The sequence below is a fragment of the Sturnira hondurensis genome, unplaced genomic scaffold (genome assembly GCF_014824575.4).
Source record: "Sturnira hondurensis isolate 20B ecotype Veracruz unplaced genomic scaffold, ASM1482457v3 Scaffold0000780, whole genome shotgun sequence".
NCBI classification, from domain to species: domain Eukaryota; kingdom Metazoa; phylum Chordata; class Mammalia; order Chiroptera; family Phyllostomidae; genus Sturnira; species Sturnira hondurensis.
This window is the reverse complement of record NW_028073411.1, coordinates 10,705,889-10,730,642: the sequence shown is the minus strand read 5'-3', so window position 1 is coordinate 10,730,642 and position 24,754 is coordinate 10,705,889. Positions and strand designations below refer to the sequence as shown.

At 44.7% G+C, this 24,754-nt stretch overlaps 1 protein-coding gene across 11 annotated transcripts in view; it reads right to left on the bottom strand.

The window, feature by feature from the left end:
• The window catches only part of LDB2 (LIM domain binding 2), a 337,216-nt gene that overhangs the window by 198,887 nt on the left and 113,575 nt on the right, over nt 1–24,754 (bottom strand). For all 11 annotated transcript variants that reach the window (XM_037045475.1, XM_037045457.1, XM_037045442.1 and 8 more), the window contains exon 2: nt 7,360–7,462. In XM_037045475.1, the coding sequence (XP_036901370.1) occupies nt 7,360–7,462 (103 nt within the window). The remainder of the gene's footprint in view (nt 1–7,359; nt 7,463–24,754) is intronic.

The following is a 24,754-nucleotide window of genomic DNA, read 5'->3' as shown; positions in this document are numbered from 1 at the left end:
CTTTTATGTCCATTATCTCATATAATCATTAGTGTGGTATTTATTAGCAAGGAGAGAATGGAATGTCTGCTCCGTGTAATGTGATGGCCAATTTGCAACTCGATACCATCAACTGGAACCACAAATGGGGAGAGATTCAGTTTCCTTTTCCCCTCAGAAGTCTATCAGTCCATCGATCAGTCATAGACTTTCTCTCTCTCAAGTCTTTTTTGTAACTAGTCCCAGATTTTGTATTGAATATTAATATCCCAAGAATAGTTTCTTTTGGAGCAACTTAGCTGATTGTGTTCATTTCAGGTAAGCGCTTTGCATAAAATAAAATAAAATAAAAAACAAAAAAAAATTGTGAAGAACTGCNGTTTCCTTTTCCCCTCAGAAGTCTATCAGTCCATCGATCAGTTGTAGGCTTTCTCTCTCTCAAGTCTTTTTTGTAACTAGTCCCAGATTTTGTATTGAATATTAATATCCCAAGAATAGTTTCTTTTGGAGCAACTTAGCTGATTGTGTTTATTTCAGGTAAGCGCTTTGCATAAAATAAAATAAAATAAAAAACAAAAAAAAATTGTGAAGAACTGCCTTTCTCTCAAGGAACTGTGTGCCTCATTATGACAACATCTGGCAAATAGCAACAACTCCGCTAGTTCTGGATGAATGAATCCAAGAGTGAGTGCAGAAACAAGGGAACTTCGAACGATGGGCTGCGTTAGTCTAATTTAACTCATTCCAAATCCGGCCAGTCGAATGAAGGCTGCTGTTGAAAAGCTTCACCCACTAAAACCACAAGCTCAGAGATGAGAGCCATCCAGAAACCATTTAGTGCAGCTCCAGGGGAAGGAAACCATTTTCTGGAGCCACCTGAGACAAAGACGTTCATGCCATGGCTCAGTGGAAATGCCACAATCATCTAGCACCTGGCCATCAAGGACCACTCAGAGGTGGTGCATTCTTTTCTCTAAGATATATTTTTGAATGCAACTGAAGTTCAAGTCCTTTCATTTGGCCCTTGGTAAATAAAGGTATCCAGCCCAAAGGTACCTAGAGCAGTGGCCGGCACTCAATAAGTGTTCCACAGCTTCCTGCTCTCTGAACAAAGCAGGTGACGGAACCCTAATCCTCTGCTGGACAGGGGTCATAACTGTAATATAATAGTTTGGGACTTGTTTGTTTATATCACCATCTTCCATTAATACCGGTTTTATTCCCAATTGATTAAGATGTGCACCTCAATTCTTGAGGGGTCCATCTAGAAAGAAGACAAGTGATGGGGCTTTGCCCAAAGCCAGAATTTTTCCTGCTATATGCCAAATGACTAAATGAACCATGGGAACTACCTTCTATTTGAATCCAAGTGACTGGCATATCATAGGTTAACTCATTGCCTTTGTCATTCATTCATTGATTCACTCAGGCAGTGAGTACTAATTGTGTGCTTTCCATGGACACTGCCAAGCTAGGGTTCTGCCATTTAATCTAAATTAATCTTCACAAGAGCCTTACGATGTTGGTGTTACTGGGGTGAAACAGAGACTCAAACTAAATCTCTGTGGATCCAAAGTTCATGATTTTCACTTCTACTTCCATAAATTAAAAAAAAAAACTAAAATGAATGAGGACTTTTCAGAGGAACAAAGTGACTTTGTGGACGGAGTTTCCCCAGGACTAGCTGGTGTATCTGTCTAGGAGAAGATTGGCATCTTCAGCGCCAGCCGCTCAAACCTGTGCCCTTCCAGGTCTCAGGTGGGCTCTCTCTTCACACTCACGGGTCAGGCCTTGGAATCCCTTCTCCCATGGGCTGCAGGGCTGTTCTGTGCACATAGCTTTTTAAAATGGTCATAGTAGTTATCCCGTGTGGTGTCCAAATGCCTACGCATATATTAAAGGACTGACTTCCCCCAGAATCTATCTTTAATCATGTAATATATTACAAAGAGAGAAAGAGAAACTGGGGGAAAGTGCTTTCAAAATCCCTCTGTAGCAAGCACAATACAGGCACAGCTGGATGAGGTGAGCCACTAAAAAGCAGGAGAAAACTAGTAACCAGAGGGGGTGACGTTTCTTGTGCCTCATAGAATTTCTCCTCCTTGGAGATCACATCCCAACATACAACACAGAAAAACATATTACAGAACAAAACTAAAGAACATAGTCGGTCAGGCAATGCTATCAGAGAGATCAGGAAAAAAGGGAGGGAGGGAGGGAAGAAAATGTAAAAGAGAAATGAGCCCTGGCTGGTGTGGCTCAGTGGATTGAGCACCAGCCTGCGAACCAAAGGGTTTCCAGTTTGAGTCCCAATCAGGGCACTCGCCTGGGTTGCAGGCCAGGTCCCTAGTAGGGGGTGCGTGAGGGGCAACCACACACTGGTATTTCTCTCTCTCTCTCCCTCTTTAAAAATAAATAAATAAAATCTTTTAAAAAATTATCTTTAAAAAATGCAAAAGAGAAATGAGTATGGAAATGACTCCATGGGACCAATATTTGAAGGGCCAATATGCAGTTCTTCAAACTGTCTATGGAACTTGATGATCAAGGAAACTGGGGGGAAATAATGCCAGGAAAAGCGATGACATATCCTCAAGCAACTTTCTTCTTCCAGAGAGTGAGATGTCCCCCCAGCAGCCACAGAGGGAAAGAGAGTAAACAGTCTTCTGCTAGTGCGACTAATAATCTGAGGTCATGCCAGAAATCCTTGTTCCAGACAGAATATAGAAGTCAAGGTGAAATGACAAGAGTCTGATAGGAAGCTACTGGCGTCCGTCAAACCTGAGATTCCAAACAATAGATAAAAAGATTAATGACAATTGTATCTGAATTGCCCTGGGTCTCCATCTAGAGGTCACAGTGTTCTCATTGGAATGCAATAGAATAATAGCTACTTACGGAGGAGTTTCGTGGTGCCAGAAACTCTACTAAGAACTTCACACGTATCGACCTCTCCCTTTTCCTCACCACACCCTCACGTCTCCATTGAGACTATTAATGCTCACAGAGTGACTTATGCCAAACCACACAGCAGTAAGACGAGGCTGGATTTGAACCGAGGTGCCGGATCCAGAGTCCCTCCCTGAACCACACAGCTTTCCTCAAATGTAGGCCAATAGGAAGTGCTCCCAAACAGGATGGCATTTTAGTAGTAACATCATTTCTCGTCCTAATTTCCAAAGCAATGGCAACCTAGACATGTTTAACCGAGTGCTGGAGCCCCCCACCAAAGTAGAGCCGCACACATACTCACCCGCCTTCCCCGCTCTTTCTCTCCTCCTGCTCATCGCTTACCCCCTCCCCACCCTCCCCCGGCAGGCACATTTGGTTTCTGGGAGGAGATTATCTCTTCAGGGTACATTTCAGCAGAAGCTGCCCAGCAGAGTCCTTATAGGCTCCCAGCTGACCAGTGGGGCTCTGTAGGAGGTCTACACGCTGAGCACACTTGATAAGCACCTGCCGGCTGGGGAGTCTATCCAGTGATGCACAAAAGCTACACAGTGATGCCGAGACTGGGCACTGTTATCAGTAACAATAGTCGATGCTGACTACCCCATGCTTCCAATGTTCCAAGGTTTTCAGTGGGTCGTCTCATTTAATTTTTACCAAAAGCCAGTGATGATAGTATTGTGCCCATTTTATAGATGAGGAAATAAAGGCTCTGTTTACCAAGCCTAGCACAGATTAAAAACCAAGAACATTTGCACTGGATTGGACCCTCGTGCTTCTTCTCCTACACTGTGTGGCCTCCCAGCTTCTCCAATACTGTAGGACTCCCTGAATCTATTTTTCCCTGAAAGAATTATTCCCTGAATGACCTAGGAACCAACATTTCCTATTGATGAAGAACATGGCCAATGTGGACCTGGACACAGCCTTGGTGCCTGAGGGGTTTACCAGGACCTTTACCTGAAGGTATTGGTAGTTGTCATAAGGAAAGAGAAGAGAGTTACATGCCCTAAAACGAGTAGAGGAAATACTTTGCTTGAAGTTAACAGCAAGCAATCAACCTAAGAACAGTTGCTTCTGCACAAGATGGAGGAGGAAAATCACACACGATGCTGGAAAGTAAGTGTGCCACGCCTGTGTGCAGAGGCCTTTGACGCCCCACTCCTGCTCACGTGGCCTTCTCTGTCACGTCAGACGTGGTAATGATTTGTGACTTATGTTCCTGGAAATGTGTAAATTGAAGGATCCGTGTCTTTCCCATTAGCTCTGGGAAGATGTAGGAGTCCAATGGGGGCAAGGGAGGGAGGATGCCCTGACTTTGAATTTGAAGTCAGTCTACCGAGGGCCAGTGACTCACCAATGGGGACTCTCTGGACCAAGTTTCTATTTTCGGAAAAGACCCTTTCCAGCTCTAATGTTCTTTAATCAGCAATCTGCTGACAAAGAGAGGAAGTCACTTATCCCTTGTCCCCCAAGGAGAACACTGAGTCCCTGGAACTGCCAAGGTCTCCAGGTGCCTAGGGACACAGAGCCTGATCTCTGACAGGGCCCACTGACCCCATCCCACCTGCACCTCTCCATATCAGCCACACGCAGCCGTCACTAAGTCTCCGATCACGTCCTACCTGCGGAGGGCATCTCACCCCCATCAGGAGAGTGGGGACTGCGGTCCGTGATGCAACACAACCAATACAAAGGCGCTTTCGGAAAGAGCAATGTGTCTCCCAAAGCATAATTATTTCCTGAATTATTATATTGCTCCCCTGCCCACTTAATGCAGATCAGACCATATCCTAGAGCTTATTTGGGAATGCCAGCACAGTGCTGTAGATTCGATTCCTCCAGTTAAAAAACTATAAAGATTTTGGCAAAGGGATGGTTTTGCCAATGTTCTTTTGGTGATACAAACTTTCCCCCAAATGTCAATTCAGTCATGCTATTATTCATTCAGCAAATACTTATTGAGCACCTACTATGTGCGGGTTCCTGTAGTCACCTGAGAATCCAGCAATAAATAACATAGAAGTCCTGTCCATATGGAGATAACATTCTAACAGAGGGTGACAGCAAACAAACATGTAAGCAAACACATATTATGGGACACACGTAGCTAAGAGGTATCTTAGAGCCAGAGGGACCCTCCAAGAACATAGAGATGGGGAGGGAGAAGAAACAATTTTTTTCTAGTAAGATCTAAGGAAACCTCATCTGGAATATTTCTTAGTACCAGGAATGAAAGTAATTTGGGGATTTTTTTAAAGACACACAAATGTAGTAGCCAAGTCTTATATTTTCTCTCAGAAATGCAAAGCTCTGGGCTCCCCAGGGGGGAGGGGTGTCTCAGGGAAGAGCGACAGCCCGCAGCCCAGGGCCAGCAGGTGTTCTCCCAGCCTGGCGCAGTCTGCGGGGACCACGAATGGGTTAAGGTGGCAGCGCCAGTGCCGGGAGCCCTGCATAAACAGCGTGTGTCAGGCGTTCTAAGCATGCTTCATCTTCCCTGTCTTCCAGTCCTGGCCGTCAATCAGCTGTCACTCGCCCACACATCAGCAGTGTGCGCGCAACACCAGGCTGTCAGCAAGGCAGCTGATGCGACTGGGCTCCAGGCTGTCAATCATCTTTGTTTCTCTTCTCGGCTCTGGAAATATTTTGGCTCATGGAAACAAAGAAACCTGGGCAATAATGGCTCAGAGAAAGGCACTGATCATGCCTCACCCCCAAATGATGTTGGGGTGGGGGGTTGACAGAGGGAAGATTGGGGATCTGTTTTATTAGCACAGGCCTTAAAACTGTAATTCTAGTTTTTGGAGCAGACCCTGATGAATCCTGCATCCCACCCCCACCCCAAAAAAGGTGTAGGAACAAGGACTAAAAAACAGTGATAACTTGAAGCTATCTGAGCTTAATCCTCAGAAAAAATAAGAAGGCTCACAGGATGGATGACTGCTTCATTCAAAATTATTCGCCATTGATCAAGCAGCTTTGGAGGAGAGAGTAATTGTCGAATTGCTGAGTTCATTTATTGCCCAGGGTCTTCAGAAACAGCAGCTTCTAAAGCCTGGCTCCCTCACTGTCTCGTGCACAAAACTGCTTGGAGGAACCCACACCCTGGGCAGCAAGTTAACACATCAGGACCCTCAAGGGGTGGTCTTACCTGTGCTTGTGACTGGAGTCTTATGTTGAATAAAGACACTCTGAAACAGCCTATTGTCTGACATACTAGCTGCCTCTCTCACCCAAAATATTCATTAGAAATGCCCCATGACTTTCATAGCCCCAAGGACACAAATCTAAAGAGATGCTCCTGGCAATGAGTTTCAATAGGGCAGCAAGTCCAAGTTGCCAGGCTCTCTTCAGTTTGCCCCCATCATATATTTGCAAATCACTGTGCATATATTAGCATACTTAACTAGCTCATTATGCAATAGATCCAAATACTGCCAAGTTGTCTGAAGTCCCCCAAATTAGACAACAACAACAACAGCAACAACCTGTTGTTCCCTATGGCTCTGAAATACATTCAGCAACAATCAGATGTTCGCATCGTGTTTATCAAGAGCTTATTAGCCATCAACTGCCCGACACTCTGGGTTGCCTCATTCAAACACGCAGTGGCTGGTTCCTTCATCATCTGCCCTTTGGTGGCACATGAGATGTCTTACCCTCTGACAGATCCTTTCATATGTGCGGCCCTGATCTCTGGAAACACATCTCCCTCTGATCTAACTGGACACTAATTGCCTTTGTGCTGATGTATCTGTGCCTCTCAGTCTTACAGCAGAACCAGCAAATCTGATCTCTGACGAGTTGGCTGAACCTAATCAGGACAGATCAGCTGTTGCCCAAGGTGCCACAGGCTGCAATTTGAGAATCCGTTTGGAGTTATCACTCGCCGGAAAGACCGGGAACTATAATTCTGTCAACACCAATCACAAACTGTGTGTTCAAAGCAGCTGTGGCCTCCCCCGCCCCCCAGAAAAGATTGTGCTTGTCAAATAAATACCTGAGCTCATTGATAAGAGGGAGTTGGGAGGATGTGGCTGATACAGTGACTGCGAGGAGATTTTTAAGGAATCTTCAGAAGCAGAACATTGGGTGTAGGTGTGAGCTGTCAGGGATATATGGAGGGGGTCACAGGGAAGAGATGGATGGAAAGTCTCCACAATTCAGCTCCCACTCATCACTGAGTGACTGGGTTTGTATCTGTATCACTTGCTAGACAGACAAGTGCCCAAACCCTCTAAGCCGCAAAGGCAAGCTCTCCCAGCTGACACGGGCTGTAGCCCCATGACAAGGCCTTGACCAGCAAGAGTGTGCTCAGGAGGGGGGCAATTACTGTCTGGCTGTCAGCACTGGGCTGTTTTCGGAAGACACCTGCCATTTTCTTAGAGGTGCAAAAAGAGCAACTATTAGAAAAATAAACTTCTTTCTTACTGTATCGCTTTGGTCCATCTTCCAAACAAAATGAAAGGGTTAATGTGGCGTCATCTTCAAAAAACTCAGTGGCAAACGCGTCCCACCAGAGGTTGTCGCTGTCCTGCAAAGAGACAGATCATTTATTGAACAGGCAAGAGTGGAAGATACCTTAAAGAGGAAAAAAAAAGAAAAAGAAAGGAAACCCAGTCATGCTAGCAGATGTGTGGGGGTGTTCTAGAAAGAGGGTGAGCAGGTGTGTGGTCACTATTCAAATTAATTGCTTCAAGTGGGGACTAAATTCCAATTCAGTAAGCAAGTTAGTGCAAACTGAATGAAAATTATTTTTAGAGTATATATTTGGGAAGATTTCATAAATTTACTCTAGAGCACAATGATATTTTTAACAAAAAGGTTAGATTTAATGTAAAGTACATTCAACTTTCTCTCTCTTTGCTTTTTTAAGAGTCCAAATTTACAACAGAAACCACAATATTACAACTAGGTAAGAGAGTAAATTTTCAAAACATAATTTATTCAAAAAGGGCAAGAGTGGCTTATAGCCCTGCTTTATGCAAATATTCCTGTAAGAGACACAGGTGTGAGTGCTACATAGATAGATAGATAGATAGATAGATACATAGATACATAGATAGATAGATGCATTTCTGCACAAGGAACCAGCCATCAGACACATATAGATTGTCCTTGATGATTTTTTAAGATTATAGGCAATCACTACCTTGTTATTAAAACAATTATTAAAAATGAAGCAGTTCAGCAGGACGCACACCATCCACATGAATTGTCTGTTTGACTTGGGTTGAGTGTTTGCCTTGCTCATCCAGAAAAGACTTTGCAATTGGCCCAGGCTAAGGTAGTGACAATCATTACCAGTCTCCAGGGGCAGGGGGGTCCTCCTGTAGCAGGAATTACAAAGGTTATGCTGAGTATTATATTTATAATAACAGGGGAAATTGTACCCTTGCCTTGTGCACTGTAGAGTGGCCTTTTTACCCTGAAATTCTTAAGCACACTCTTTTTCCAGAGAATTGGTGGTTTGTGCCAGATGCAGGCCTGAGATGTTTCACAGCTGCCTGTCAGATTGGGGTGGGATGGAAGGGGGCCTGCTGCTCCCCACCCAAAGGCCCCAGAGCTGAGGCCCTGGCAGAGACATCACAAGCCTCTCTTCTTCCCATTAAGTTGTTCCTTGTTTGACAACACTGAGCTGTTGTCCTGGCAGGCTGCAGGAACAAGCCTGCTGTCCTGGCGAGAATAATGAAGGGGCCACTGAAGATGGATGCCATTCTCATTCCAAAAAAAAGAAAGTCAGACAAATGGATTTTTTTTTTTTTTGGTCTCCTTTTCTCTGGCCTCCTCCTAATCACTACACCAAAAGCCAACACTTTTCTTAATAAAAACACAGTGAATATAAAACCACTCAGGGGCAACTCATGGATCAACATACGAACTACTCCTTTTACTCCTTCAAAAAATTCCACTGCTGGAATTATATCCAAAGAACCTTGAAACACCGATCCAGAAGAACCTATGCACCCCAATGTTCATAGCAGCACAATTACAATAGCCAAGTGCTGGAAGCAACCTAAGTGCTCATCAGTAAATGAACGTATCAAAAAACTATGGTACATTTACAAAATGGAATTCTATGCAGCAGAAAGAAGGAACTCCTACCCTTTGTGAGAGCATAGAGGGAACTAGAGACCATTATGCTAAATGAAAAAAGCCACTCGGTGAAAGACAAACACTACATGATCTCACCTTTAAGTGGAACCTAATCAACAAAACAACCAAGCAAGCAAAATACAACCAGAGACATTGAAATTAAGTACAATCTAACAGTAACCAAAGGGTAGGTGAGAGGGGATAATGGGGGGGAGAGGGGGAAGAGCTTTCAGGAACACCTATAAAGGACACGTGGACAAAACCAAAGGGGGTGGAATCAGGGGAAGGAGGTGGGGGTACCTGGGGTGGGGGGTGGGGGGGTAAGTGCAGACAACTGTATTTGAACAACAATAAAGTAAATTTTTTTAATGAATGTTAATTGATCACTTATAATGTGCAGGCTCTCAGGATGAGAGTTGGGTTCCTATCCGAAAACTCACCTGTCATAGACTGCCAAGTGAGCCCCTAATGGGCAGCCTGAGACCCTAACGGTCTCCATGCCTGAGACCACGGTGTGAAGTCTGCATGCTGTGGGAGCTGTCAGAACTTCTAAAAAAATCAGTGGGCTTAGAAGGGGAAGAAGCAGCTGCAGAAAGAAACCCTATTTGGGAACCTGGATGCATTGGTATATTTTCAAATTGCTACACAGATGGATAATGAATAAATAGTGAACATTTATTGAGTGCTTACCACCTGCCAAGCACTATTCTAAGTACTTTATGTTCATTTTCCCACTTACTTTTCACTACCTCCCTGTTTCTTGTTTTTTCCTTTCTCCAGTGTAATGATAATATAATTTTCTTGTGCAGGGGTTCTGTTTTGCTCACTGCTCTACCTCTCAGGCCCCTAAATGGTGTCAAGCCCATGATATCACTCAATAAAAGTTGTTTACTTTATGAATAAAGCTGCTCACCTTGTTATTCCTACTTTACAACTGCATAAGCCAAAGCTTAGGTGGTGAATGCAAGTTGCCAAAGTTCACTCAGCCAAGACACAGTGGTGCTGGGATTTAAACTCAGACCCTCAGATCCTCGGACTGTTGGACATCGAAACCTGCCCCAGCTTCTCTGCCTGACTTGTTTCTCTAACAGGCTTTGGGGAGGCAGGGGTTAGGGTTCAGCTGGAAGGGAGCAAAAGCTGAAAGGAAACATTCTAGCTCAGGTTGGTTTTTCCTTCTGGCTCCTTGCTTTACTGCACTGCTCTGTGGCCAGGACTCCTCATGGCTTGGATGCCTGGTGCCGCACAGGACAGCAGGTGGTCCTACATCCTTGGTGGAATTCATGTCTGCAAGCAACTCTCAGATCTCCACCTCATCCCAGCTAGATGAACTTGGACAACTAACCTCACTCCCTGAGCCTGTTTCGTTGCTGGGCAGTGAGGGTAATAATAAGAGTAACAACGACAGCCATAATCACCTTGCAGAGTAGCTATGACAGCAACAAAAAACAACAGTGATACCTTGCAGGGAAGGTGTGAATGTTAAATAAGTTAGTGGGCATTAGTGCCCAGCAGAGAGCCTAGGACACACTGATGATCAATAATAACATGCCTTTTCCCTGCTTCTATTTACCGTTTCACTCTCATTTCTAAGTGATGAGACATTCCACATTCTGGGCAACTGCATCAAAAACGGACTTTCTAAAACCATCTGTTCATAATCAAGCACATTTCCCTATCACTTCAACAGTTTGTAATCCATTTGCCTGGCAACAATACCTGTCTGTCACACAGTTAAAGCTCTGAGTGGAAATTTATAGGCTCTCTTTGACCCTGATGATTTTTCCAAGGCTCTGTGATAAGATCTGGTACTCCGCCTCCATTCTTCTATATTCTGACTCTGGTCTCTAGCATCTCTGTAGAAAATGGGGCTATGAACGGTGAAATCCCAGGGAGAACCCAGGCTGATCTGAAGTGGCTGGGAGAAAAGAAAGGATTCAGGTTAAGAGGAGGTGAGAGAATTGCCTAGGAGCTGCCCTACAGGTTCCTGGGGACCCAAGCAAGTGAGTGCTGTGTATGCAGCAGCTGAGAGAGGCATAATGGTCCGAGAAAGGGGAGGAGTCATTTGATTCCAACTAACGGTAGTGGATTATGAGCTGAGTCACTGTCTGAGAAAAAAATCTCAGGACAGGTTTGGTGGGAGAAGGTCACCTCAGGTAATTCTGTACACACACAAAAAAGTTAACTGCCTTTGGTCACAAATCTTGGAAGAACATTCTAAAAACAAAAATGCAATACTTAAGTTCACAGTGCCAGACACATTATAGGAACATTAAAAATACATTTTGGCAAGTGTATAGAATGAATGAATGAATAGAATTCCTTATTGTATCATAACAAACCCAACTCAAGAAAGTTGCTCTACAATATTTTGAAGAGACCTTAATTGTTGACTCTCCATTGTCTCCATTGTCTGATATTTTTTAATGGGCATTAAAAAATTGATATATTTTTAAATATAATTGTTAGTTGCCCCCACATATATAAAGCTTTTGAATTCATCTCTAGTTAAGAGCACAAATGTTATGTAGGAGAAAGAATAAAGGGAGTAGAGCTTTAAGAAAAAAATACTAAATGTCAAGCACAAACCAGTCTTATATTGGCCTTATATGAAGCAAGAAGATTATGGAAAGAACATATATGTGTGGGGGGCCCTGGTTAATACTCGCACCCTCACTTGATATTTTCTAACACTTACCATGAATTGGACACCTTAGATTCACAAATACCCTAATGGCTACCACGAGGAAAAGCAGGCAGCCTTATGGAGAATCTATATCCTTAACCTCTAAGTTATACTGACTTCACCATGTGAATTCTTTTTTTTAAAAATACTTTATTTATTTATCTTTCGAGGGGAAGGGAAGGAGAGAGGGAGAGAAACATCAATGTATGGTTGCCTTTCGTGCATCCCCTGCTGGGAGTTGGCCTGCAGGGAACTGGCCTGCAACCCAGGCATGTGCCCTAACTGGGAATCGAACCGCAATCGTCTAGTTCGCAGGTCCACGCTCAATCCACTGAGCTACACCAGCCAGGGCACTCACCATGTGAATTCTGCCTCTTAGTTGCTACATGACCTTAGTCAAGTCCCCTAACTCCTTTGCATATATATGCTCATTTTTAAAGTGAGAGTAATTTCAGAAGATTCTGAAGACCAAGGAGTGACTGCCCAATGTACAGTAGCTGTTCAGTAAATGGCAGCTGTTGTTACTCATCAAGGCCTCATTTGACTCTTATGATATTTATAGAGAAATTGGAAATTCAAAAAGGTTAAACTACTCAGTAAAGATCAGATAGCTAGCTAGAAAGTGGTAAAGCAGAAGTTCATGTACAAGTTTGCCAAACACCAGTTCATTGTTAAAATTGATTTTATTTTCTTTAGAGAAGTTTTAGGTTCACACCAAATGGAAAGAACAGTACAGAGATTCCCCATGTACCCCCAGCCCTCACGTAGCCCCCATCCAAAAGGCTCATTTGTTACAATGATAAACCTACCAGCTCATGTTTTTTCCCAAATAATGCTTAAAATGTGATTTTCCACTTTAAGTTCAAGACAAAACTGGTTCTACAGAACAGAAGATGCAGCATTGGCCAGAGGACATTCTGTCTGAGCTGACCTTCCTCTCTAGCTCTTTCAGATTCTGCACAATTCCCCCCACTTCCACATGGTTTTCCTAATAATAAATTTCCCCTCTTCAAACCCCCCTTCCTTCCACTTTGCTGCCTGGTATAATTGCTGGGATCAGTTAGGCAATTTTGTGAAAGAAATCTGTGTAATAATGAAGCTTGGGTTCTAGGCAGTGGATTCTGCTGAACAAGATAAGAAATCTTTGGCAGACGATCTAATAGTCCTGACTGGTAGGAGTTCAGTTCTGAGTCACACAGCTACCTCATGAGCTGGGAACAACAATTTTGAAACAATCAGACCCTCCATTATTCAACTCCTAGGTGTTGGCCATCTAGAATGGTCTGAGTCTCAGACAAAGGCTGTAAGCACTGTGCCGGGCTACCTGTGAGGAAGGTAGAGGGGGCAAGGAAACATAAAGGAAGGTTGACCATGAGAAATTCTGCAGCCTGTCTGAAGACCAGCATTCCCTCCTCCTGATTGCAAACTGTACCTCCATCACTGGAGAAATCAAAACCTATGAAATTCCCAGTTCTTTGAGCAGGCATGGCCGAGTGCAGGGAGCTGACCAGTAGGAAGCTGTGTAAGTCAAGTTTTCAAGGCTATTTTGAGGCGAGGATTCTAAAGAGAAACTCGCTCTGTTGACTCCCTTTAAAGTTTGAAGGGAGAGTGGGATGCACCTGACCATTCTTTCATGCAGGCATTCACCTCAAGTCAAACTAACTTGGTGATTAACCAGAAAATGCCTTGAGAATGACCAGCAGGTGAAGATCCACATTTTTGTTGACTAAGCATTTCTAGGACTCCCGAATGAAAACTATGGTAAAAGCCCTTAAAAACAAACCAAGGCCTGGGGTCTTGTCCCCAAGTGTGTGGGGTGGGCATGCATATCCGATACTGTCAAATATTATAGATAAAATATTTGGTGTGTATATCATAAAAGACAGCCTATGGAGTTAGAAAAGCCTTTCTTACCACACCAGAGGCCAACATCCTCAGGAGTTTGCCTGTGTGCAGCCAAGGGAACTTCAGCAGCTTACCTGTCAGAACCAAGCAGTCTTACCTCCCTGTCTTTTGCTTACATGGCTCTTTGGCCTGGAAAGCCCAGCAGCCCCCAAGTCCCAGCCCTTGGACTACCTTTTTCACTGTCTCCTCTACTAGGAAAGTTAAACACTACTCCCATTAGAGTGTGAATCCAATTATAATTGAATCACCACCTTGTAATATGCTTTATCGAAACATCTGACTGCTGTGCTAGCCTGTGAGATACTTAAAGACTGGGCTGGGCACTAAGCATCTCTCCCTTCTCAATGGAGCCCCGAACTAAGGACTACCCAATGAAGAAGCAGGAAAATGAAATGAGCAGTTAGAGAGGCCACACCCACGCAGCAAAATTCTTCCTTGGTATCACAGGATTCTTCAATGTCTACACTCAGTGGGTGGGGACCAGGACAGTGTGCAGACTAAGGCTTCCTACTGTCCCATCCATCAGCAGGATGCACAGGCCATGTCAAAGGTTTGTATTGAGGCAACAATTTTCAAAATGCTCTCATGCCTACAGAGCCATTTCATTGAACCACCTTCTGACCACTTTCTGGGTATTTTTCTTATTCTGCTCAGTGAAATGGTGGTTAAGTCAATATCCTTTACTGATGGTAACAAATAAATGAGCTTTTTAATTCATTAACTTCTAAAAATAGAGAACAGAGGATAATATGATAAAGACCTGTGGACCCATTATATAGAGTTAATGATTATTAAAGTGATATCTTATTTTCCTTTTTAAAAGGAATCAAAAATTATAAATAAAAAGGTAAATGCCTTAGGCCCCCACATCCTGCTCTGGTTTTTCCTCCCCTCCCTCAAGACCCCATAAACAACTGTCTCGTGAAAATCATGTGGCCCCTTCCTGGCCCACCTCTAGTATTTATGTACATGCATGTACATGACTCCATTCATACACGGTATTATATTTTTAACGTGTTATTTAAATGGTATCACACACCATGTTCCTTCTTTAAACTTGCTTTTTTTTCACTCAGCACTGTGTTTTGGAGATCTAAGCATTTTACCATATACTGGGGCCTCTGCTTTTTCTGTATAAGCTGCATGGTCGTGCACTCAATGAATGCAATATAGTTTATTTCGGCATTTTGCTGATGATGCTCTCCAGGCCGTTCCGAAGTCTTTGCCATCACGGATAATGCTGTGAGGGCTCTGTGCGTCCCTTGGTGCACAGCCATGTGTACGAGTGTCCGCGAGTGGCAGTGCCCAGGAGCAGGGTGTGTACTGGCCTGTGTTGTGGCTCTCCTGGGAGGAGGTCCCTGTGCTTCCAGCTCGAAGGCTTCTGGGACCGATGCGTGGATAGAGATGAAACAAAGAATATTTCTAAATGGGCTCCAATAGCAGGACCAATGTAATTACAAAACAGAGTCTTGCTCTGCCAGGAGAAGGCTGAGCATCCAGAAGTCCAGAGAAGATAAAATAATCAAGTAACCCTGGATATCGGTCAGTTGGTGGGCATGCCGTCCCCTGCACCAGAAGGTTGAGGGTTTGATCCCCAGTCGGGGCACGTGTGGGAACCTATTGATCGATGTTTCTCTGCCTCCCTTCCTCTCTCTCTCAAAATCAATAAACATGTCCTCAGGTGAGGATTGAAAAAAAATAATAATAGTAATGATCAAAGTTTGCCTATGATTTTCTTAAAGGCACGGCGTATTTCAGGGGCTTCATTAAGCAAAAGGAGGAATTTTCCTGACACCGACAACAAAAAAGAAGGCCTAGGTTCTCCGTGGTCCTCTCTAGTGATTTGCGGGGCAGAATGACGGAGCACCAAAGGCCCGAACTGTGGCAGGAGGTGGCAGGCTTGGGCGGGGAGGGGAAGCCCACTCTCTGCACCCTGGCCCCAGGCTTCATTCAGATGGAGGTCCCGTCTCTCCCACACACACGCCTCCTCCCCAGCTTTGCTGTTGTTTACCATCTGAACCGTGCGTGATTGCTGTTCAGTGAATATTAATAGGTAAAAAGTGGATTCTTTTCCCAAAGCTGGGAAGTAACAATAGCACAGAGTAGCCTCCAGGTAAATAAAGACGAAATTAACTCAGCCTCAACACAGGCAGCGAAAGTGGTGCCAACAATTCTCATATATTTTAATTAGGTAAAAATACCATGGAAGGCTTCTGCACTCTAAATAACCTGCCGTATGCATTTCTGCGATTGAAATCCCCGGTCCCTTTGTCCCATCTCACAGGTGAGCCCCCAGTACTACCAGCAGCCAAATCATATATTCGGATGAGAGGTGCACTCAGGTCAAATAGCAGGAGAGAGTCTTAATTATATTTAAAAATCCACCAAAGCATTTGGTGTCTGCCCCAGATTCTCTCCTGTTCCCGTCCCCTTCTCCCTCCACCCAAAACGGGGTTCTGATGCCAGGGCTGCCCCCCGGCATCTTTAACTTAAGCACTGACAGGTTATATGGGATTGTTGCCAGAGTAATTATTTTTCAATTCAACAATAATGAGAAATTACCATGGCAACCACTTGTCACGTGGCACACATGCACCCCCGCCAAAGAGCGAACCATACGTAAGGCATCTATTCCTTGGAAAATGTGGGGCTTTTAAAAATAAACTTAAACGGGTCAAAGTGGAGAGTGTGTGCGGAGAGGTCTCAAGACAGGAGGCTGGGAAGGGCAGCGGTGGTCGGCAGCTTTTTGCTAATCTAGGGAATAACGATGGATCACGCGATAGCTCTGCCTTCTGTGCATGTGCATGCGGGTAGCCCTCTCTTCAGGGCACCTGACCATTCTGGGCGCTCCCCTCTCCCAGAACACTGAAGAAACAACGAGTGCCCCTCCAGGACTAAGGCAGACGCTGGTGTGGTCATCTTTCCCTAAGTTTCTTTGCCTGTCACACCCATATTATGGGAAGGAGACAGTAAAGAACCCAAATCTCGTGCCTTCTGTTTTCATAGAGGTCCCCTCATCCCGAAGGGAGTGCAGGTCATTTATTTTCCCTAATTACAAAGTCTTGTTTCTAGCATCCCTTCTAGAAACATGGGAGCCTTGTATCAAACCCTATGTCTTCCAAATTAGCTACATTTGGTAATAATGGACAGTTAACATAGCACCTACTATGTGCCAGGCACCAGTCCAAAGTCACTGAATGCTATAAACCCGCTAGAAACCTCACAATAAACCTGTAGAGCACGTGCTGTTATAAACCCCATTTTATAGGTGAGAACACTGAGGCACAGAGAGCTTAAATATTTGCTTAAGATTACATAGCTATGGAGTTGCAAAGATTTAAAACACGGGGACATAGTCTCTTGAATCTGAGCTCTTATGAGTACTACGAACTGTCGTTTCTTTATCCAGAACAATGTTCCCCAAATATTTACCATCTTCTTAGTGTTTTAACATCCAATTAATGCTAAGTGAACTGAATGCTTGGGGTACCCTCGCCCAAAGCAAGGCTTCCCACCCCATTTGTGGAATTCCACATCCAAATACAGAAATAAAAGGGATAAGGTAGGATCATTTTCTCTTACCAGCTGGTAACCACACGAGCATGTAATGGACACAGGGAGAGAATTCTAAATCACACCTTTTTATTTATTGTTACGTGGTTTTTTTTTTTCTTTAAGTCTCACATCCCAGAGATTGACATTTTCCTCTCTCCCTCTCAACTATGATTTTGTTTACTCTTGGCTAAAGTGCACTTTATTTTACAAGAAATGTTAGTTATCATGTTAACAGAGACACTCTGAAACAGCGTGCCACCAAGGCAGTAAAGGCCGTGCCTGGATAGAGCATCTCGGAGCTCTGCTGTTCAAGGCTGCCCTTTCAGAAAGTGCTGAGCGCGTCTCCCTCCCAAGCACAGGTGGGCGCTGCCTTGGGACGGAGGTGCGTGGAAATGGGTAGGCAGACAAGAGTCGGCAGCTGGCAGACCTAGCTCCTCGGCAAAATACACATCCATGCATTTTTCCTGAAACACCTGGGAAACTCGTGCATTTCAATCTCCAGCCTCGACCCACTACATCATTAATTAATGGTGAGCATTCCAAAGAGGAATGTTATTGACAACAATCTAAAAACAGTGACTAAATCATATACATGTTTTTATGCTAAAATTTCAGCTATTTGCCACCAAACTGACCATGACTATAATAAAAGAATAATTTTTTTAAGGTCGGATTCCTCTAAGCTTTGTGAGGGTAGGATCTATACCACATGTTGCACATTCCAAATCCAAAGGATCTGATACGGGGCTGGCATGCAACAAGTCAGTGATGGATTATCTGATTACTTAAAGAATTTAATTTCACAAGTAAATGTTTATTTAATTAAAACGCGAATACTCTCAAAACCCTGAATAAAAACAATGGTTTTATTTTCTTAACAGTTGAACACTTCCATTCTCTTCTCTGTTCACATGCCTGTTAACCAGGAGTGTTAAATGTTCAATACATGAATCAGTGAACATGCTAAGTGTTTCACAGTGAATTATTTCCTCATCCTTACAGTACCCCTCTCAGTCAGTACTTGGATTATTCCAAGTTAAATGGGGGAACCGAGGCCCCAGGAGGTCAAGAAATGTACCCAAGGTCACAGCCCAAGTAAGAGACAACAGAAAACATTAGGATTTGATTTCTGAACATTTTGATTCCTGAACGTTTCTTTCTATCCCAAAGCTTTACTGCCTGTTCTAATCTACATTACTCCGGTATGAGCAAGAAATAGTGTGCTCTTCCTAGTTAAATTTCATGTTTTATATTCTAACATGGAGACACGCACTGTCACATATTAAAAATAATATCCTGGGACCCTACAAAAACCATCTTTGGAAATGACGCAGCAGAGCACTACTCTAGGAGCACAGGTCTCACAGGTGACAGTTCAGGGGCAGTAAACACTGTCCCTTATATGACATCACATGAGCGAGGTGTGAGGGGTCCCGAGATGCAGGATAATGGGATCAGGCAGTGACTCGACTTGGGTGTCTGGAGAAAAGCTCACCATGAACTCAGGCACAAATTCTCTGCTCCAACATAAACACAGCAGATGAGGGAACATTTCTGGAAAAGCTTGCAAGATGCAGAACCTTGGTTTTGTGATCTGTCCAATTGCATCTGAGTCAAACGACTAGCATAATTCTTAGAGTCGCCACTGAAAACTGGAAAACCGTGCCAGGACTGAGCGAGGCATTAGAGAGCCAGTAGGAAAAAAAAGAGAAAAGAAAAAAAAAAACTCAAGTTTTTCCCTCTTCCTATTTGGGAAGAAAGAAAAAAGATTTTTGTTCACAAAGGTAAGTATAAGAAACCCAGTATATTCTGAAAACTCAGAGTGAAAATAGTAGGATTAACTGCACAGTGGTCAAGGGCCTCTGTTCTCTTTTCTGTTTATACATCTGTTTATAAACCAGGGGACTTAGGTTTTAATTGAGCAATGACACCCAAGTCTGTATCATGGTACCCAGCTTCTCCCTGGGGCTCCAGTATCCCCACTAATGTCCCCACTTGTTAGGTAAAGCAGCATCTCAGGTTCCACATGGCCAAAGCCAGACCCACCCCCACTGCCACCCCACCCAAGCCTCATCTCCCCACCCTTCCATCTCAGCAATGTCATTCCAGTTTCCCAGTCGCTGAGGCCAGGCTTTGAGGACACATCCTTGGTTCTCCCCTTTTACTAACTTCAAACCTCCAAGCCATCAGCAACTCTCAAGAATCTACTTTTAACACATAATGGAACCCACCCACCTTTCTCTTCCTCCACCACCACACCTTGGCTGGGCCTCCAGTAACTTCAGCCCGGACAGCTTTGGCTGCATCCTAGACCTTTTGTTCTACAGGTACCCAAGGTCTCCCACACCCCCGTGCTCTGCAGAGAAGCCTGCAGATCCTCAACAGCACCCACTAGGTGGCATCACTCTCAGTTAACCAGTTAACCTCCCAGTTAACTCCCAGTTAACCTCCTCTGCCCCCCAGTCCCATGACTCCCCTCTGCAGCTGGGACTAGGTCTTCCCCTTTGGCCTCAGTTCACCGCAGTCTCTGCCCAGAGACCTTCTTCCTCCTGCCCTGAGGCCACACTCTGCTCCACCATGGCCAGCTATTCCACCAGGGAGACCACGCCTTTAAATCTCTGCTTCGTGTCACTTCTGACCATCTAATCTATAGGAGCCAACTTGCTAAAGCATCAGTTTGGGGTTTTCCTCCTGGAGGCACTTCCCACTGGACTGTGTTTATTTACTGTCTTCCTCCCGGCTAGGACACAGAAGTGCACTGAGAGTGGAGGACCCTGTTGCCTGCTTCCCTGCAGAAACAGGCATACAAGAGGTGCTTATTCAACGACTGCCTGGGTACATGAATATCTAAAAAAATGTGTTGACCAAGAAAAAAGAAAAGGTACATCCAGCAAGAAGACCACATTAATTTTTCCCTTGAACTTACCCAGGGCAGCCAGCACCAGATCCAGGCTTATCACAGCCCAGTAGAGTCCCAGGAACTTACCAGAACCTTTAGTCACTTTAATTTTTCAAATAAATATATGCCATGAGTTAACAACATGAATGATATTTATACCTTTTGAATCTGTAGTTCTATTTCTGGGAATCCACCCAAAGGACATAATCCAAAAACATGTAAATGCTTTATATGCAAAAAATTCACCATAGGAGCATTGATAATAGGAAAAAAAAACCTAGAAAACAATGCGCTTGCTGCCCTACAAGACAGGAATGATTCAAGAAACCGTGATATGTCCACTGGAAAGAAAATAGGAATCTTCAGAGATAACATGGAGCCAAGATTTACAATAACACAGAGGCATGCTTGTATCATGATGGGAAATGAAGACGGCAAGGTGGAGAGCAGGACAGCAGGACGGAATGGAATGGGAGGGTGAAGCTCAGACCCAGCACACGTAGGGGTGGAGCTATGAGAGACGGCCTTGGGAGGCAGGGGATGGGGCTATTCCGAAAGCATGGATTTTCACAAGAAAAAGTAAATGTGATTCTACCTCACAGAGACCAGCATTCATTCCAGATGGAGTGTACCTTTAAATGAAGAAAAACAAAATTTTCAAACTCTCTGAAGAAAAGGAAGGAGAGTATTTTGTATAACCTCAGAACAGACAAAAATGTATAAGCAACGCATTAAAAGGACAATTCAGCCCTGGCCAGCTGGGGCAGGTGGTTAGAGCATCATCCTGATATGCCAAAGTTGGGGGTTTGATCCCCCCTCAGTGCACATAGAAGAATCAAGCAACGAATGCATAGATAAATGGAACAACAAAATCAGTGTCTCTCTTCCTTTCTTTCTCTTTCTCTCCCTCTCACCCTAAAATTAATCAAAATTTTTAAGCACTTCTAAAATAAATAAATAAAGTGACACCTCATGAAAAATAGCGAACCATTTGAATACATCAGAAGAGAAATGTTTCGTATGACAAAAGACATTATGAACCATACTGCAGTTCACCTGACAAGCTGGGAGAGGGTACAGAAGCAACGGTTAAAAATCAAAAATCAATAAAATATAAAAGAACAAAGGATATTCATGTACTGTTTACAGAGAACGGTCAATAAGGTTATGAAAAGATGCTCTGTTGCGCTTGGAACCAAGACCAGGTAAGTTACAACTCAGCCGTGGCCCGGCCATGCCGCAGTCAGAAAATCGGAAGATCAAGCAGCTCTGCCGCTGGAGAGTCGGGAACTAGGAGCTCCCCCCTGTGGTCACTTCTCACCGCGGCCCGAAAGGCCCTGAGCACGCAGTGTGCGGTTCCAACAGACTTGCCTCCTCATCTCCCGCCCCCCTCCTGGACATCCTCGTGACCTGACTTTTCCCAGTAGCCCCTCCATCCGTCCCTTCACATGCAGTTTTCTTCTCACCCCACGTTTTCCCGCTTTTTCCTAACTATCCTTCACTCATTCTTCACGACTCCCCACCGCGCCCCCCACGTCTTTTCTCCATCCTGACACTTCCCAGGCCTGCAACCCGCAGAAACGTCTCATTTTCTAAACAGAGATACATTATTATTTTGTAAATTTTCACTTAATATAAACCCCATGCTGACTGGTCTAACGGTACTACATTATTTTATTTTATATTATATCTAGTCGTTATAGTTTTGTGTCCTAGCAATCAGACTCAGCAATTAGACAGTCTCTTCTTTGGGTTGTTTTTGTGTTTGCCTTGCTCACCTGGAAAACACTTACTACGTGTTTGATTGTGAACTGAACGCATCACCTATTTCAAGCTTTTGGACGTTGTCAGGTAGATACTACTATTACCTTCATTTCAGTGGTGGAAAAAGAAAGCCAAGCTCAGAAAGGTTTCCTAGCCACACAGGTAATACACGTCAGAGTTAGTGTTCAAACCTGTGTTATCTGGCTCCAGACCTTATCTTTTTCACTGACATGAGAGAGAGAGAGAAGATTCTGGGCAAATATTAGTAATAAAAGGTCATATATAAGACTTTTGCATGAATGTTAATAGCTTCATTATTCACAACAGGCAAGAAATGGAAACAATCCAAGCGCCCTGATCAATAGATGAATGGAAAACCAAAATGCGTCGCCATGTGATGGGATAGGGCTGGCAGTGAAAGGAACAAGAAGGACACTGGTAAATGCTACAACATGTACCTTGTAAAGATGATGCTAAGTGAAAGAAGCCAGACACAAAGTGCCGCGTTTTGTATGACTCAGTACAGTCTACGAAATATCCAGGGTCCTGGCTCTCTCGCCCACGAGCTGAGATCTCAGGCAAACTACTGAAACTGTCTGGGGCTGTTTCATCGCATGTGAAATGGACATAATCGTGCCTTACCTTTCGTGGTGAGGATTAGACTCAACAGACGACACATGGACCAGTGACTAGAGCACAGTAAACCCTCAGTCCAGGGCACTGCATCATGCGGTGAGGGCAGTGTCAAGGGCGGTGTCAAGACCGCCTGCTGTGGACGCTGGCACCAGGCAGCGATGCGTCTTCAGTACAGCGCCCGCACCTGACAACCGGGTGGCTGGGGCCCAGCAGCCAGAGCCAGCACTTCCTTGCTCTGGAACACTGGGCAAGTCACCTGACCGCGGTTGCTTTCACTGGGAACACGGGGACAACAACAGCAGCTACTTTGTAGTGCTGTTGTGAGGGTTGAATGAACCGATAGGCTACAGTGCTTAGCACAGGGCCTGGGACACAAAAAACACTGGCTCATTTTTGTCCATCGTTATTGTTCAGGCCGTTGGGTTTAGAGGGCGTAAAAGACACTCAAGATAGACTTTCCTGTCCTAAAAAAAATGTGTAATCCAATGAGCTGGTTTTCACAGCATTGCCACTGACCCTGAGTTACAAGTTACAAATAAGGCACCCTTTACTCTCTCCCTTAGGAGCTTGCAAACACCTGGAGCGCAGATGGGCATCTGCCATTTCTCTGAATGCCTCGTGCCCTGCACAAGGCCTGCCTGGGAAAGAGCAAGAGCACACGGCCCTCCAAAGGGCATTTTCAGTGCAGCCCCATGGAAGCAAAGCCTCTATTTGCACTCCAAGCTCAAAGCCACAGTCATATGTGGTTCAGGCTAATTTGCATCTGAGCATCTCTGCATTGGGCTATTCAGGTTGCTACTTTGTCAACCCGAGATCACAGCTTGCAGGGCAAAACATAGCTTTAGGGACACAGGGCTTGCCTGCCACTCAGTGTTTGGTCTGGCGGGGTTTTCACATGTCCCCTCCCATCTCTGTGGGAGGCAGGAAACTCGGCTGTAATTCCTGGTGCGTCGGTGCTGGGTGACCTTAAGCAAGTACAAATCAAAAAACCTTAAGTGGATGGCAAACAAATTTCAACCCACGTGGCCTCTCTAATGGATTCATGGTGGCTACCTAGAACTCTGCATTCATTCACACATGCAAAAAGTATTTATTGAGCATCTACTGTGTGCTAGAACTGTTCTAAGTACTAACAATAAAGCAGTGAACAGAAGGGACACAAATCCCGGCATATATACAAGTGGATGACAATAACCAAGATTAGGAAGTGGAGCATATCACTGACTGAGAGTGACAGGTGCACAGGAAAACAACTATAAAGCAGGAAATGGGACATAAAGTAAGGGGATGTGGGGAAGGGACCGTGGCATTGTACATAGGGTGACTAGGGACAGCCTTGCCGGGAGTGTCTCTTTGGAGCAGGGTCTCTCAGCCTTAGCCACACTGGCACCTGTGGCTGGACGGATAGAGCTCTTCTGGGAGAAGCCGTCCTGTGCCCTGGAGGGTGGCTGTCAGCCTCCCCGGCCCCTACCCATAGCTGTCAATAGAACCAAAGCTGCCTCCAGACATTGACGAGTGTTCTCCAGAGTGAGCACCCCTGGTTTAGGGAAAAACAGAAGGATGGGAGAGAGGGAGCCACGCGGAGATCTCCAAGGACCCTGGACAGGCACGGGAGGCAGAGGGGTGTATGTGGCTGGCCCCAGCCCCCACCCACAGGCAGCTCACATCAAGCCAGTGTCCAGTATACCTGTCCTCGAGACAGGGCTTGTTCCATTGAGATGAGAAAACGGCAAATGCCCTGGTCTGGAGGGTGAAAGATCGTGAAGCATCTAAGGACCCAGAAGGAAGGCATCGGAGGCAGTGCTAGGACCCGGGGTGAGAGGCAGAGGAGCCAGAGAGGAAGGCACGGGGTCCTGTCTCACAAGCCACAGAGACCTCGAGGAAGGGTCTTAAGCAGGGAAATGTCATGATCAACTTAGTGCCCTAGGTTCCAAGGACCTTCTATGACAAGGCCAAGCATGTGCCTCTCTTGAGTAGCAATGGGGCCTTGGCCGAATTCCTTCACCTTGTTTTTCTCCATCTAGGAGATGGAGACAATAACAGTAACCACTTCATGGGTTTGTTATGAAGATCCCATGAAGTACTATGTGCATATCATGGTTAGAACGGTACCGGGAACACGGCGCAACCTTCGTAGGAACTTGTGGTCTTAATGAGTACCCCTCTTCTTAAGAGAACATTTGCTATTTGTTTGTTTGTTTTAAAGTACATAGTTGACGCACAACATAATATTAGTTTCCAGTGCACGACACAGTGATTCAACATTTATATTCCTTACAATGCGCTGG